At 41.3% G+C, this 15,647-nt stretch overlaps 1 protein-coding gene across 5 annotated transcripts in view; it reads right to left on the bottom strand.

The window, feature by feature from the left end:
- Positions 1 to 15,148, bottom strand: part of ATAD1 (ATPase family AAA domain containing 1) — a 28,634-nt gene extending 13,486 nt beyond the window's left edge. The window contains exons 1-5 of one of the 5 annotated variants that reach the window (XM_088444349.1): positions 15,057 to 15,148; positions 8,331 to 8,495; positions 8,052 to 8,150; positions 6,957 to 7,077; positions 1,514 to 1,714 (exon numbers count right to left, since the gene is read on the bottom strand). In XM_088444349.1, the coding sequence (XP_088300475.1) occupies positions 1,514 to 1,714; positions 6,957 to 7,077; positions 8,052 to 8,150; positions 8,331 to 8,492 (583 nt within the window). In that variant the 5' untranslated portion in view covers positions 8,493 to 8,495; positions 15,057 to 15,148. Of the gene's footprint in view, positions 1 to 1,513; positions 1,715 to 6,956; positions 7,078 to 8,051; positions 8,151 to 8,330; positions 8,496 to 13,533; positions 13,596 to 13,956; positions 13,977 to 14,796; positions 14,918 to 15,056 lie in introns of those variants that run through there. The other 4 variants (XM_088444345.1, XM_088444348.1, XM_088444346.1 and 1 more) reach the window with 4 other exon arrangements.
- Between the last annotated feature and the right edge of the window lie 499 nt (positions 15,149 to 15,647).

Below are 15,647 nucleotides of genomic sequence, written 5' to 3'. Positions count from 1 at the left end.
ACATACATATATATATATATATATAAATATATAAACATTTGGACCTTGATACATCTGCAGCTCCCCTTTTAGAAAGGGGACCTGAGGTGGCAATTCAGAGCACTTACAATGTTAGCAAAAAATCTACTCCAATGTGGCTTTATTACATTCTGCAGATACTTAAATTATATGATATTAGTGTGAAAACTAGGATTTACATTTTTATGTAAAACATTTAATGATAAATATGCCCCTATGTATCTATTTACTCCAGTATTTATTTGTAGCTTCCTAATGACACCTATCTTCCCAATGCATACAAGCAGGGGGTATACCCCTGGCATACACTGTATTGTGTTAGTAGCCGATACAACAGTTCTACTCCGGAATCCATTTACAGCTTTCTCCTAAATAAACACGCCGTATCCCTCATACTGTACTGCCGGTCTACACAGAGTAAATGAATATAAAATGCTCTTAGTCAATTAGCCATTTTCTCCCCAATGCATATACAGAGACCAGTTGAAATTGTGAGACACCTGGATATAATTAGTTCAGTGCAGGACAACCTCTATATTTTTGAATACATGCAAAAGCAGCAAATATATTCCCTGCATGGAAAAAAAAATACTTTTACTCCATTTGTACTGCAACATAGATTATCCACTTCAGGGGTACTCCACCTCCAGCCTCACGTACACCCCCTGCAGGTCATGTTTTCAGGATTTCTGTCTGTGGCAGCAGGTGGGAAAATTACTGTCCCGGCAAAATAGATGAACTCACCTGTGCACAATTAGAGAAATCCACAAAACATGACCTGTTGGTGGTAACTGAGAACTGGAGCGGAGAACCCCTGGTCCAGGTGCAAAGAAATAAAACACCAATGCTCCCTATAAAAGTAAGCAGCTCTTATTGTACACACCGGAGTGCGTGTAATAAGCCTTTGTGAATAAAATAGGGCGCTAGGGTGAATTCATGTGCAGAAATGTAAACACTGGCGATAGCGGCGACTTAAGACCAAACAAAATCAAATATAAAGAAAATAATTGACTGATGAAACCAATCTCATAGGACAAAAAAGCATATGTAAATTTATAGCTGTTTTCTGAAAATGTCTGTTTTGGTCCTGTATTTGTGAGGACTGCAGGATTAAAACTAACCCTATCTTACCCTACCACCTTGGTCAGTATCCGCTTCCCGGCTGCTGTCACAGATGATCTGCAGTGCAGATGGTTCCATCAGTCAATTATTTTTGAGTATATTATAGTTGTTTTATTTTTATTTTGTTTATTATATGTGCTTTATTAAATTTTTTTTTTTTTTACCATTATTATCATTAATATTTGATTTTGTTTGGTCTTAAGTCACCGCTATCACCAATATTTACATTTATGCACATGAATTACCCCATAGCGCTCTTTTTTATTCACAATAGATCATTTTTTTTGCCTTGCTCTTAGTCAGCCCGTGTGTGAACCTTCTTCAGGCAGACGGTCTCTACAACAGTAGACTTGCATTATACACGGTGCTTTACCTATTTCATCAATGAAAATGATAGAAGGCTGAAGCTTTACAGCCAGTGAGAACACAGCAGCCGCCAGCTTCTGAGATTCCCCGTACCACTTGTCAGTCAGAGTGGACGGCTGCAGGTTGATGAAGCGACAGCCTGCTTCTTTGGCTGTTGCTTTAGCTATTAGAGTCTTGCCACAGCCAGGTGGTCCGTAAAGCAGCACACCTATAGAACGAGACAGAACACTGTTAATGCTGGCAATCAGGGATTCACGGTAAGTGTCCAAAAACACTTTATAAATTTTAACAAGTTTTAATGGCAAATAGCTTGTAAAACTACTGGATACAAAGCATGAAAGGTCTACATCCTTCTCTTTGAGCTCAGCACCTGGTACCGTGCTAAAGATGCTTATCTTGTTTCGTCTCACAAAAACCACACAGGTATGCTGAATGGAGTGATACGAGGTTGAGGTCTCCTGAACTTTGCGACCTAATTTCTGCTACTTCCACTAAGCTCTAAGCAGTCCTGTTACAAAGGTGCGTCTGAGTCCAGCCACACCAAACAACAAACTGAAGTCCTATGGCTAGGTGCGTGGTATATATAGAGGAGGACCCGGGGAATTCTGGGAGCCAAAAATTTAACTGTTTGGTGCCTGGTCTTCCAACCATAATATTCCCATGGTATCCCTGTGGATCCCTATGGACCCCGAAGAAGAAAGATTGCCGCTTTTCGCCTGGTCGGAACTTATCTCCAAATTCAATTCCAGCCGGAATTCGCCTAAGCCGAAACTCAACGCAATGTAATAGGCGAAAAAGATTTGCCTATGAATAGCAGGAGAAAAGAAGTGCAAAATCTTTATTTTGGGGTGCAAATGTGGGGAAATGACCCAGAACCCTTGGGACAGTCCCCCAAAGGCCAAATCCTGAAAACTAAAAAAAATAAATAAAAAGACCCCAAAAAAAGTACTTTGATTTTTGGGGTGAAAAAGTATAAAGTGGAGGGACAAGCATAAAATCTAGTAAATAGACTTCTGGGGGGTCTGCAAGGATGGGTCAGGTGTTTTTGGCATAGTAGGTGCGTTTTTGCCATTTTTTTAAAAGTTCACTTTAGAAACATTTAAATATACTAGTACCCATTTCCAAGTACCCCAAATTTGACTACTTATTATCACAAAAAAAAAAACTGCTTTATACCATTCTTCACCAGGTTTGCATAGATGCTAGTAGGAAGCATTTAAACTACTTAAGTACCCCAAACACTTTTATTAGGGGTATTAGTACACATCTACATTGATTACCTATGTTAGTGCACAGACTGGCTTCCCCACTTCTGACAGTACTTTCCGAGTGTTCCGCATTTGCCGCTTTCCGTTTCACATGGTTCGGAATTGAATAGGGCGAAAAGCGGTGACGCGCATGGAAAGTTTTTGCCTCTGAAACAGGCAGAGACGGAGATTCGGACAGGTGAAACATTTCCGACTTTTCGCCTCTCACTGAATACGGGCCTTAGACTATATTGCCCCCATGTATTATATTTATATGCAGTAGAAGTCAACAGACACAGCATACACTAAAGATAGCCACCACTTAGTAATCATAATCTTTCACAAATAACACAACTCATTTTAAAATGTAAGAGAAAGCAGTTCCCACACCTCATCCAAACAATCCTGTAACAGACAAGGGCTGCTTTGTATGCAGGCTCACTTTCCTGATGGATTAGGAGCACTGCTGGTAGCATTCCTTGTCAGTCACGCACTTACAGAAGTGTGTTTTTGGCAATGGTTTGAAGTAAATGATCACCACACAGCACAGGCGCCTGTGTCTGCCCCTAATTTACAAGATGACTTTTCAATTTCTCTGTCAATTTTTTATTTGCCAATAGAAAAACTAACAAGTTCTTGAAGGTGAGAGCTGCTAACCTCCCAGAACTAAAGCTTATCCACCCGGTGTTCTGTTCTTCATGCCAAATCAAACCCTGCTGAGGGAGAGCTATTCATGCTTGGAACTGACCTGCAATTACTACATATGCAACAGCAGATACATATTAATGGTGTTTCATGAAACAATAATTTTCCACTAAATAGGCTACAATTGAAAAGTTTTAGCTTTTGCCCAGAATAGTTAAGTAATGATTGAGAGAGACAAAACCACGCATCGCCTATTTCACCCAGTGTGACCTATGCAGTACACACAAGATGGCTGCCTCATCTAATCTTCACAGGCAGGATGAATACATGGGGCTGACTCATCTTTGTATTAGGTTTATGGTTTCTGTATTTTCTGCAAATCTAACCCTCTTTGTTACATTTATGGTTCCTGCATATAATGCAACTCACCAAGAAGCCTATTGGAGAAAAGCATTCTTTAAAACACAATTATTATAAAAGCCAGTAGAAAAAAATAAAACCTTTAACAAGAGGATCCTAAAACATATCAGTTAATGCTAGTTTTTTTCAAAATAACTGGTTCAATGGGTATAAAATCCTAAGACATAGGACACTGCACCTACCCAATACAACCGGGCGATTGGGTATAACCACCCTACAAATATATTACGTTATATACAGATACAAGACACTGTACCTACTCAATACAACCAGATAATTGGGTATAATCACAATACAATTCTATAATACTTTGTACAGACTTAGGAGCTGATTCAGACCCGCTCGCTAGGATGCAAATGCTAGTAGCTGGCAGATATTTGCAATCTGAGCATGCATCATAAAGCGCGTGCACGAACCACTGCGAAAGATCGGGAAGCGTTCGCTCGCCCAGCACAGACAGCCCATCTGAATGAGTGACAGGATAGGCCGTTTGTGGGTGGTGACAGGGGCTGGCCACTAGAAACGGGGGAGTGGAGGTGCGAACGCAGGTGCGCCTGAGTGTTTCAACGCCGTTTCAGAGGCGTGCATAATTAACAGGCAGCATCGTAGTACACGTCACCTGGTTGTATTTCACACTGAAGTGATCGCAGTGCTTGCAGCAGGGTATAGTCAACCTCAAGCGCTGCGATCGCATCTGATGGTGCTCAATGTACCAATGGTTTCCTACACTTCCTGGAGTTGATGTGTCTAAGTGGGCGTCTTATGAATGGCTGGTGGGCGTCTGCATACACATAGTGATCGCTCGCCAAGACATAGTGGGCGTGCTAATGCCTTGCGATCGCCTGCCTTGCTGGGCGTGCGCTGGATTTGCATACGCTGGGAGCGAGCGAACACATCTAGCGAGTGGGTCTGAATGAGCTCCTTAGGCCACTACACCTACCCAATACATATATATACTCACACTACAAATCTATTACACTGTGTACACACATAGGTCACTACAGCTACCATTGGGCACGATTGTACTACAATTCCATTATACCACAGGTTCTCAAACTCGGTCCTCAGGACCCCACACAGTGCATGTTTTCCATGTCTCCTCACAGAATCACAAGTGAAATAATTAGCTCCACCTATCTTTTAAAATGTGTCAGTGAGTAATGAATACACCTGTGCACCTGCTGGGTGACCAGGAAAACGTGACCTGTGTGGGGTCCTGAGGACAGAGTTTGAGAACCACTGCATTATACACAGGACACAACACCGACCAGACATTATAGGACCACAGCACAAAATAAAAACGAATAGGTAGTGTGAAGTGTAATAGTATAACCGGTTATTAATAATAAAAGTTCCTGCAGTATATATTGATGGCAATATGGAGGAATATTAGTGGATTTAAACCAATAGAACAATCTATTGATCTCAGCGCTTATTAAAAAATGTATCGAATGATACTCTATAAACCAATACAAAATTTGGAAAATGTGCTAAATTATAGCAGCAAGTCTTTAAACATAAGACTTGTGAATACCATAGAACTCAGAAAATTATATTAAACTTCGGACTGCGTTAATATAGAACTCCGTACTATGAGATGGCAGAACACACACAAATATATCTAGCAGTCAAGGCTCCGCTAAATATAAAAAGTATATGAATTTTAATCATGAATCAAATATTTAGGTGTGTATATCTCTCACAATATACATGAAAAAAATATTTAAAAAATAATAATACAACAATATTGCATAGTAAGAACACTAATTAAAAGTATTTTGTGTGTGCACACATCGCTTGGTTTGAACTAATGAATTGAATAGATATTTGGCTCCAATAACGTAATGACTGGTCCAGTTAAAGTTCCATAACCATATCCAAGAGTGACAATGATAATGGACAAGCCGAATGAGCGCATCCAAATGGGCTTGTCGCATAAAACGAGTGCTTGTATAACAGGGGATCATCTGACGCGTTTCGCCCCTTTGAAATGGGGGCTTCCTGATTTACAAGCACCCGTTTTATGCGACAAGCCCATTTGGATGAACATTTCTCACTGCTACAAGCGGATATTTCTTTGTACAGCAGCATCCAGCAGAGGTGACCGTACTGAGGCTCTAGCCCAGCAATTACAGGACACCGAGCAGACGAGCACGGGAGACAGATTGATTGCTGGTGCAACGTCAGCCCAGCTCCGGCGGCCGCTCACACGATACGGGAAGCCTTATTTACCAAGCACCTTATCATTGTACAAGCTACAGCTGCTAGCAGTCATTTGCAGGTACTTTGCATCCGTTCAGTGTGCTCATTCGGCTGGTCCATTATCATTGTCACTCTTGGATATGGATATGGAACTTTAACTGGACCAGTCATTACGTTATTTGGCTCCAATATCTAATCAACTCATTAGTTCAAACCAAGCGATGTGTGCACACACACGAGACTTTTAATTAGTGTTCTTACTATGCAATATTGTTGTATTATTTTTAAAATATTTTTTTCATGTATATTGTGAGAGATGTATACACACCTTAAATATTTGATTCATGATTAAAATTCATATACTTTATATATTTAACGGAGCCTTGACTGCTATAGCTATATATATATATATATATATATATATATATATATTTATTTGTGTGTATTCTGCCATCTCATAGTAAGGAGTTCTATATTAGCGCAGTCCGAAGTTTAATAGGATTTAAATCAATGACTTAAAAGGTAGAACAGAGTATTTGTGAGCTACAGTAAAAGCACAACTGACTTTATTAGAAGACAAAAGTACAAACATAGCATTACATGAAAAATATTCTTAACTTTACCCTTTATAAGAAACTATATTTAATATAATCAGCTCAAATATAGGAGTAAAAAGTGTCATATTCACCAGTGCATTCAGAACATGAGAAGTGTCCGTTGTATTCCGCTCTATGACGATAACTATTGTGGCGATAGCGCCACCTAGCATAAATACATAGAATGACAGAACACTCCAAATGTGTAATTCTGTCTCTTTTTATAAAGACATTTTCAAGCAATGGAGATCAAGACTGTTCTATTCAGCAAATTAATGGCAACAAAATAAAAGTATGCTTACTAAACCTCGAAAACGGCAACGGATTGAGAGGCTGGTACCTTTGGGGGGCTGCAGCAGTCTTGAATTCTCAAATAAATGCTTCTTCCTTATTGGAAGAATGACAGTGTCTTTCAGGTCTGTTATAACATCATCGAGGCCGGCTATGTCACTCCACGTTACCTGATGGGAACAGTCACATATAACTTTACATGTGATAATATACAGACAGCAGGAAGTGTGCACTTATCAGGAAATACTTATTATTTATGAATGTTACAAAGGACTGCTGCTACCAGTTACACAATCCCAAGTATTGTTTTAAAAATGTAAATGAGATGCTATGTAATATTTCATGCACAAATAAAGTACATTTTCTTGGACATTCAGAGAAATATTTGGTGACCAATGGTATGTATTTTAATGGTACATACACGGTCAGATTTTTCTTCAGATCTGAGCGATAACGATTTAAAAAATCATTCATATCTGAAGGAAAATCTGACATATCTGAACGATGCGCCTTCCTGATGGTCAGATAACGATATCTGATATCTGATGTGTTTGCAGTCAGATTTGGAAGATTCCATTCATTTTAATGCAGTCAAAAATCGTTCATAGTTCAAATCATTGGTCAAATCTTTCAATCGTTCATCTGACCGTGTGTATGCTCCATTAGGCATACACACTGATATCCAATTACCTTTTTCTTCCTACATTATGTTAAAAAGTAGCAGCGAGCTTAGTACAAAAAAAAAACACAACAGAAGCATTTTAAACCATATTACTGAGTGCCATGGATAATTAGTAATTATGTATGATAGATCTAATGATTGTTAAAGGAGTTGCTCACTTCCAAAATAAAAGGCTGCATTTTATAAGTCTTTCAACGTGTAATATTTAAGAGTGGCACAGCTAATAGGTCTTACACTTGGAGGTGTTACCGGTGGCTTGCCCAATGCAGAGTACCAGTGGGTTACAATAAAGTCACAGAACATCCTACCCCCAGCTGCCAGATGAGGAAAGCCCGATATCTGTTTTTAATTTTATTGCTAATAGTTAAACTGCTCTGCAATGCTATAAGACACTCAAACTAGTTTATTATGTCAATTCTGCACAAAACATTTTAAATAAAGATAAAATAGTTTGAAACTAACTAGCATGCTGAGTGGATCAACGAGGTGGGCCGCAATGCTCATCTCATACTCCGTAAGCTTTACGTTCTTCACTCCGATCTGCCTCATTAACTTCTCAGCCTGGAAAACAGAAAAGCGAAACTGTAACTGCATTCCTGTAAGCAATGTAAAACGGGTTCCTTCCTTGAAATGACTAATGGCGGAGGTGTGCCTGAACATACCAGCTAATATCTACCCTTCATAGACACTATTTTCCATATTTACAGCAAACGCTCTACTTGTTTTCATCCAGCTCCTTACCTGTTTCTGGGCTTCCAGCTTCTGTTTCCTGGTTGGATCAATGGCATCTACCATCCATTTAATGGTAAAATAAGTAACAGCACCAAAAATTGTCAACCTGAAAATTAGGCCAACAACTTCATTTCGGCTCAGAGGGCGAGAAAAGGCTTCTGCGTGGACCATTTTCTAAAGGAGAAGGGAAAAGAATTTCCACGTTATAACCACTGTGCTTTCTGGCAGTAAAAACAAACATATTATAAATAAAGTCATTATTTGAATACGCTGTGTTTTATGTATACAAATGAACGTTATAACTTATTACTCTAGCCATCTGCCGCAACCGTATTTACTAAGTGGACTTAATGAGGCTTTGGGATGCTGCGAGGGGCTAGGGTTGCGTTGGAGAATGAATTAGGAGTCACTACCATGGAACTTGGAAATATATGGTGTTCTTGTTGTACATTCTGTGGCACGTATAGCAAGCCTTGGACAGTTATGTGGCTGTCCCATAGTAACAGGAGTGGAACTGGATTAACCCCTTCAGATATTTCTTAAGTACATGCTTGAAAAGTTTCCTCCCCTCTGACAGGTGTTCCAGATTACCTGCCAAAGGGAGTGGAGTATTAATAAGAGGTGTAATAAATTTGCACCTGTATCCACTCATGTAACAGCTGTGTAAATGTCCAAGGCTTGCTACAGATGCCACTGAATGTAAGTGCAAGTTGTTTTTTTCTTCAATCACCAAAGTTTAATTTGTTTAATGGAAGCCTTCTCTCGTCCCTATCCGTCGCACTCCACTTATCGCTTTCCATCCATGTGGAACAGGGGACTGTGCAGATGGACGTTATGTTATGTTATACAAAGCTCTCTTAGGGATCTGTCTTTCAATCTAATTTCATGACACAAAAAACACCCATAATAGTGTTAAAGTACAAAAAAGCAGACAGGAAGCAGCCATTTATGAAAAATGTAAGACCTGCCTTACTGTTTCTGTATCAGGTAAGAATGAAAGTTTCAGCCTTTTTTTCTGATTGTAATCATCAATATTAAATTGTTGTTATTAATTAATTTCATTTGTATGATACTAATTAATTGCAGTCCATTATTTAAACACCGGGAACTGCTATTACCTCAATACACTAGCAGAATGTTTTGGCAGTTCCTTCGGCAGCATTAAGGTGCAAGTTAACACCATGCCAAGGAGATTATCCATTATTGCAGCTCGTCAGTGTGGAAAGAGTAAAGGTGCATACACAACGATTTTTTGAACGATTATCGATAACGATATCGTTTAGCGTTCAATCGTTGAAAAAAATTGTTCACTTTCTGAGTTAAAACGATGAACGATTATCGTTCATGCGCGTTCACGTTTGTAGTTTGTAGTTCAGTCAGACTGACCAACTCAATGATTTTCAGTAAGGGAATATGCAAAAATCATTTACATCAAAAATCATTACACTTTAAAAAATCTGACAGATAATCGTTCATAAAATCGTTGGTAACAAAATCGTTGTGTGTGTATGCACCTATATAAGTAGAGATGAGCGGTTCGGTTTTACTTGGCTATGTTCGGATCTCAAAAACCTCATCTTAATGGCTATCCGGCTCTTATGTTTTGGATAGCCAATGAGATAAGTCCAAACTTGCGCTAATTTGGAGAAACGAACAGTCAAAACCAAACAGCTAATCACTAGTTATATAGCTATCCACGAGAACCCATCATTCTACAATGAAAAAGATTTACACATGGAGAACATTTAACACAGTGGATAATCATCGTTGAGTTTTGTAAAGCACATTATGCTGTATTATATATATGAAATTTGCTATATAGGAATAATATAAAGGTCCAAGGATTAATTGATTTGATATCTCAGCAAATCACAAACTTCCCAGCTATATCAGGAATCTACACACTAGCGCAAATCATCTCCAGGAAGTATAAACAACCATCGATACATCGGGCTCCATCGGATCTGACGGCAGCGTTTGCGGTTGACTGTACCCTACAGCAAGCACTTCAGTGTATAATCCAGCCAGGAGATGTGTACTATGACGTTGCCTTTTAATTGTGCACGCCTCTGAAACGCCGTTGAAACACTCAGGCACGCCTGGTTCGCACCTTCACTCCCCCGTTACTACTGTCCTGCCCCTGTTAACATCTCTCCTGTCACTCAATTCCACTGGGCTGTCTTTGCTGGGCGAGCGAGCGCTTCCCGATCGCTGAAATTAGTTCGCGCACGCACTGTGATGCATACGCACGTGCAATTGCATAACATCGGCAGCATATGAGCAAGCGGCCGCTTGCGAGAGGGTCTGAATAAGGCCCTGAATACATAAGGCTTCTCTAGAGAGAAGGGGATGTAGTCAAAACGAACACAAACAAAATGACAACTGACATGGTCAAAATATCTACAACCAAAAGGTCAACAGTGACATAATCTTGACATGGTCATTAGGTGGACAGTTAAAACGTAATAGTGTTCACTCTAGCTGCGGCGGCAGGCAGGACGCCGGAGCTAGAATAGGCACTTCCACGCACGCACCCGAAAAGGGGTCGTGGCCATTGAAAAGGGGGCGTGTCTATAAGACACGTCACCCTTTTCTTCACTCTTCGGGGCATGCCTGGCACTTACGGACACGCCGGGCAGCCCCCAAGAGCAGCTGATAGGGAGAATAGATGCCGGGCGCTATTCACCGACGGTGACCGGGTCACCGCACATTTTCCAACCCGCGGGACACTGCTACCCGCGGTTGAAGACTGCACCCGCATTCTGTGAGGGCAGGGCACTTTTTGCCCTCCAGAAGGAGGTCAGGGCGCCATGCCCCGCTAAAACAGCCTAGCGGGAACGCTAACATAGACAGTGAAAATTACAATTAATAATCAAATGTCGACATTTAAAATGTCAACGAGTCATGTGGTCGAAACCAAAATGTGGACAGTCAAAATAACATAATACAGTCGCTGCTAAAGGCTGGCGGCTGCTAAAAGCCGGTCTGCGGCTCAGATGCATCTGAGAGCTGCCAGGTTAGGAGAAGTTAAACAAAAAAAAACAAAAAAAAAAGTGTGGGGTCCCTCCCCATATCCATAGCCAGTCCCAGACCTCTCGGCCTGGGCTAGTATTGGAAAATAAGGGGTAAAAAAATTACATGGGGTTCCCCCTATTTCCAATAACCAGCTCCGCTAGTGGGGGGTAATGCTATAGCAGGGAGATACAGCATGAGGTTACCCTGACATACCGTTAACCAGCCCAAAACCGTTCAGCCCAGGGCTGGAATCCCCCTGGAAAGTCTGATTCCCCCCCCCTCCCCTCCCAAAAATGGGGACACTCCTCCTGCCTTCTGAGTGACAACAAGGGCTCTCCCTTGTACCCCTGGGCAGTGAGTGCGGTGGTAATGGTAATGATGGGAGTTATTAACAGGTTGCCTACCAGTCCCTGGCATGATGGTGCTTGTAGAACAACAAGTGCCTGCATGCCAGGACATTAAGGGCTTGCTGGCACCTGTAGTCCTCTTGGAAAGAAATTAATCAAATAAAGAGAGTACACGGACACAGTATTATGCTACAGTATAAATAAAAAAACTTAAAAAAATAAACTCTCCCACACAGCCCTCGTTTTCCAATTTAATACTCACAAAATCCAAAGCTTCTTTGTAAATAACAAACCGAATAGACAGGCCCTGTACAGAGCCATGACGATATGGCAGGTCACCTGTGGTCACTACCATAGAATAAATAGGGAAGCGTTGATTAGCTGAAAGCGCAACTAAAATTCTCTCAGCCAATCAGCGCTTCTCCATTCAGTTCTATGGCGTGTCCGCAAATGACCCGGTCACTCTGCAGCACGGCCCTTCACAGGACATGTCAGTCGGTATGTTATTTTTCCAAGAACTCTGGACATGATCCAAGCATTTTGTGAGTATTAAAGTAGTAAATGAGGGTTGTGTGGGAGAGTGTTTTTTTTTTTTTTAAACAGAAGGTGTCTGTGTCCTTTCTTTGCTTAATATTTATTTACATACGGACTACAGGTATCAGCAGGCCCTTAATGTCCTGACATGCTGACACTTGTGGTTCCACAAGTGCCATCATGTCGGGGCAGGCTTGCTGGTGCTTGTAAAGAACGATATTAAGTTTTCTGTTACTATTACCCGCACACCCACCACCCAGTACAGGACTAGATCACTACCCAGGCTTCATCTTCACAGATAAGTAGCAACGGGGACAGAGACAGCAAAAGTGGACATAACAAATAGTAATCATAACATAATCAGAATAGATGGGACAGTCAGTATGAAGCCAAAATAAGGTTTTTGGTCAAATGAAATCTGCTACAGTACCTTGATTGCTTGGTCAAAATGAAATTGTAATCTCTTGCAAGCAGAGTTACCTTTACTATATAGCTGGATCCCCTAATTTAGTAGTAGATCAATACTAATCTTTTCTACAAGGATTCCAGGAACAGAGTCTACACAATTGCTGCTTAACATGAAAAGATAAAGCACAGCTCAAAGAATGAAGATAGTACTATATTTACAAAGATAAGATACATCATCAGCTTTAAGGTGGGTACACACTATACAGATATATCTGCAGATGATGGTTGTTCGTACACACTGAACCATCATCTGTGCCTGCCTGCAGGTACCGGCGACCGGAGGACTGTGCCCCGCCCCCCTCACCGCGGCTGCCGCTGTGTGTTTGCGGGCGGTCTGCAGGCCGCTCGTACACACCTGCCAATGGACAGACTTATCTGTCCATCGGCTGTGCAGCACAGCCAATGCGATATGTCGGTGAACGCCGGTGTTCACCAACATATCGCGGGTACACACTGCCCGACGGGCAGCAGATACATTGGTCGATCAATTGATCAGCCAATGTATCTGTCAGTGTGTACCCAGCTTAATGATAGATAGAAAAGTTTTTGGAGACTGTATGGTTTACCCATACAGTGAAAATATTTTTACCCATACAAAATTTGTAAGATGTTGTTTAGCCAATACACTTGTCTATTCCTTGTATGTCAACTTGTTTAACCATTGATTGTAAATCAATAAACCTGTCTACTTTTTATATAATTGTCTATGTCTTATGTCTAAAGATAAGATCAATTAGACTTTAAACAGAGAACACCCAGATCAGTTAAATAAATTATATTTTAAATAAGTTAATTGCATAAAAATAACAATTTCAAATGTAAAGCACATTTTCACAGTTGAACATTACCCTTACTGATACAGTGTTTTCTTGTTGTTGAAATCCCTTCCGGAGTACAGATCAGCTACCTCCTAATTGTATAAAGAACTGATTACTTTTATTCATGGCGCATTATAGGTACTATAATATATATATTTCACAATGCAAAACTCCTTAAACGCTATAACGCTGATATACAGTACAATGCTACACTCTGCATCTACATGTTTTAGAATACCAGAACCGGTGTACCTCTCCTATACACTGCCCCTATGACACCATTTGCTGCTCTTTATCAACCCGCACCATCATACACAGCTCTATGAAACCATAACACAAGGTCTATGAAAACTGAAAGAGGTATGACACCAACTTACACAAAGGCTAAACACATGTACTGTAACTTATGCTTAATTTAAAGGTTATAAATATTATAAAGAGGCTGATACATACTGTGCAGAAAACAGTGCCCAGCAAGGGAGACCGTATAAAGAGTGAGTGCCGCATGGAAAAACAGAAGAGCCCTGCAGTATATACAGTATACAGGCGCACTGCACCGCTGACAGTTAAAACTAATCTAGGCCTGTGAAACTATCACTTTCATTTTCTTACTCTAAGAAATAAAAAAAAGAGAACATGCCCTATCATGTACACGGATACAGGTGTCAGGATGTGGGACTGATATTTAGCATTTTCCCGCTCGTCACAAGTCTGTGCTAGAGTAGACGCCCCATCTTACTGCTGTACATGTCTAGTTACTAAAAAAGATATATAGGTACGATCGCTAACAGATAACCATGAGCAATGGGACCCAAAGGGCACAACTGCATATAAAATAAGGTGGATAGACCAGTGTGAGGCAGACTGGAAATGGAAAAAGATTATAACTACTAAATAATATGTTATATATTACACACACTCCTTTCGCTGCACATGTGCTGGGGACGAATAACCAAAACCTACAGCACATGAAACAGAGGTGGTGAATAAAGTACTGATAATAAATATAGGACATGACCCCAGTACATTGGTACTGCGGTGATCAGACCTGATAATATAGGACATGACCCCAGTACATGGCACTGCGGTGATCAGACATGATAATATAGGACATGACCCCAGTACATGGCACTGCTGTGATCAGACCTGATAATATAGGACATAACCCCCGTACATGGCACTGCGGTGATCAGACCTGATAATATAGGACATGACCCCAGTACATGGCACTGCTGTGATCAGACCTGATAATATAGGACATAACCCCCGTACATGGCACTGCTGTGATCAGACCTGATAATATAGGACATAACCCCCGTACATGGCACTGCGGTGACCACGCTGCATAGTTGACAGCACAGGGTGATTGCTGGTGAAGCACAGGGCTGTGCCAGTGACCAAAATGGGAGCCTGCTGTGACCTTCCCACAGCTCTCTGCCCTATCCACCGGGCACACAGGCCGAGCCAGGAGACACCGTCTGACCTGACCGAGCAGACCGAGGGTACAGCGGGAGACACACGGGGGCGGAAGGACACACGGAGACTATACTCACGGCCAGGTGACACGACCGATCCAGGAAGTGAGCACAAAGCCGGTAGTGTGTGAGGGGCAGGTGCTGATGTGACCCTTTCCGGCGGAAGTAACGCTCGCCCCCCCACTACCACCACACCACCGCAAGTTCGGTTGCGCCTGGTGGTGACCACCTCCAACTCCACCACGCAGTTATCGATGATGGCAGCGTGTTCTTTGTGGGTGATCTGGCATCATGCTGGGCAGCACTGAATTAGCCAGCTCATGGTGCCTCAAGTCATGGCTCATCTGTATAGTAGTGTTTTTCATTCAGTTTAAAATGTTCCTATTCCAGAGAGAGTTATATGAATGCTGGAGCCAATTGTGCTGGCTACTGAACTAATTATATGGGGTCTATTCAATAAGTTGCGATTTGGGGCCCACGATCCGTTCTCATGGCGAACTTGCACAGTGATTGTCGTTTGCTAATAAATTCCAAAGTCATTAATTTTTCATAGGAAATTTGAGGGTTTTTTATGCGTAACCCCCTTCTCCGTTATAGAAAATCTATACCTGTCCCAAATGTTGTGGGTCAGGTATGTGGAGGTGTAAATGATGTGGGACAGGTATGTGG

This window comes from Taudactylus pleione, unplaced genomic scaffold (assembly GCF_031769625.1).
Source record: "Taudactylus pleione unplaced genomic scaffold, aTauple2 ptg000354l, whole genome shotgun sequence".
Lineage (NCBI taxonomy): Eukaryota > Metazoa > Chordata > Amphibia > Anura > Myobatrachidae > Taudactylus > Taudactylus pleione.
The sequence above is the reverse complement of the archived record's forward strand: the minus strand, read 5'-3'. Positions and strand labels throughout refer to the sequence as shown.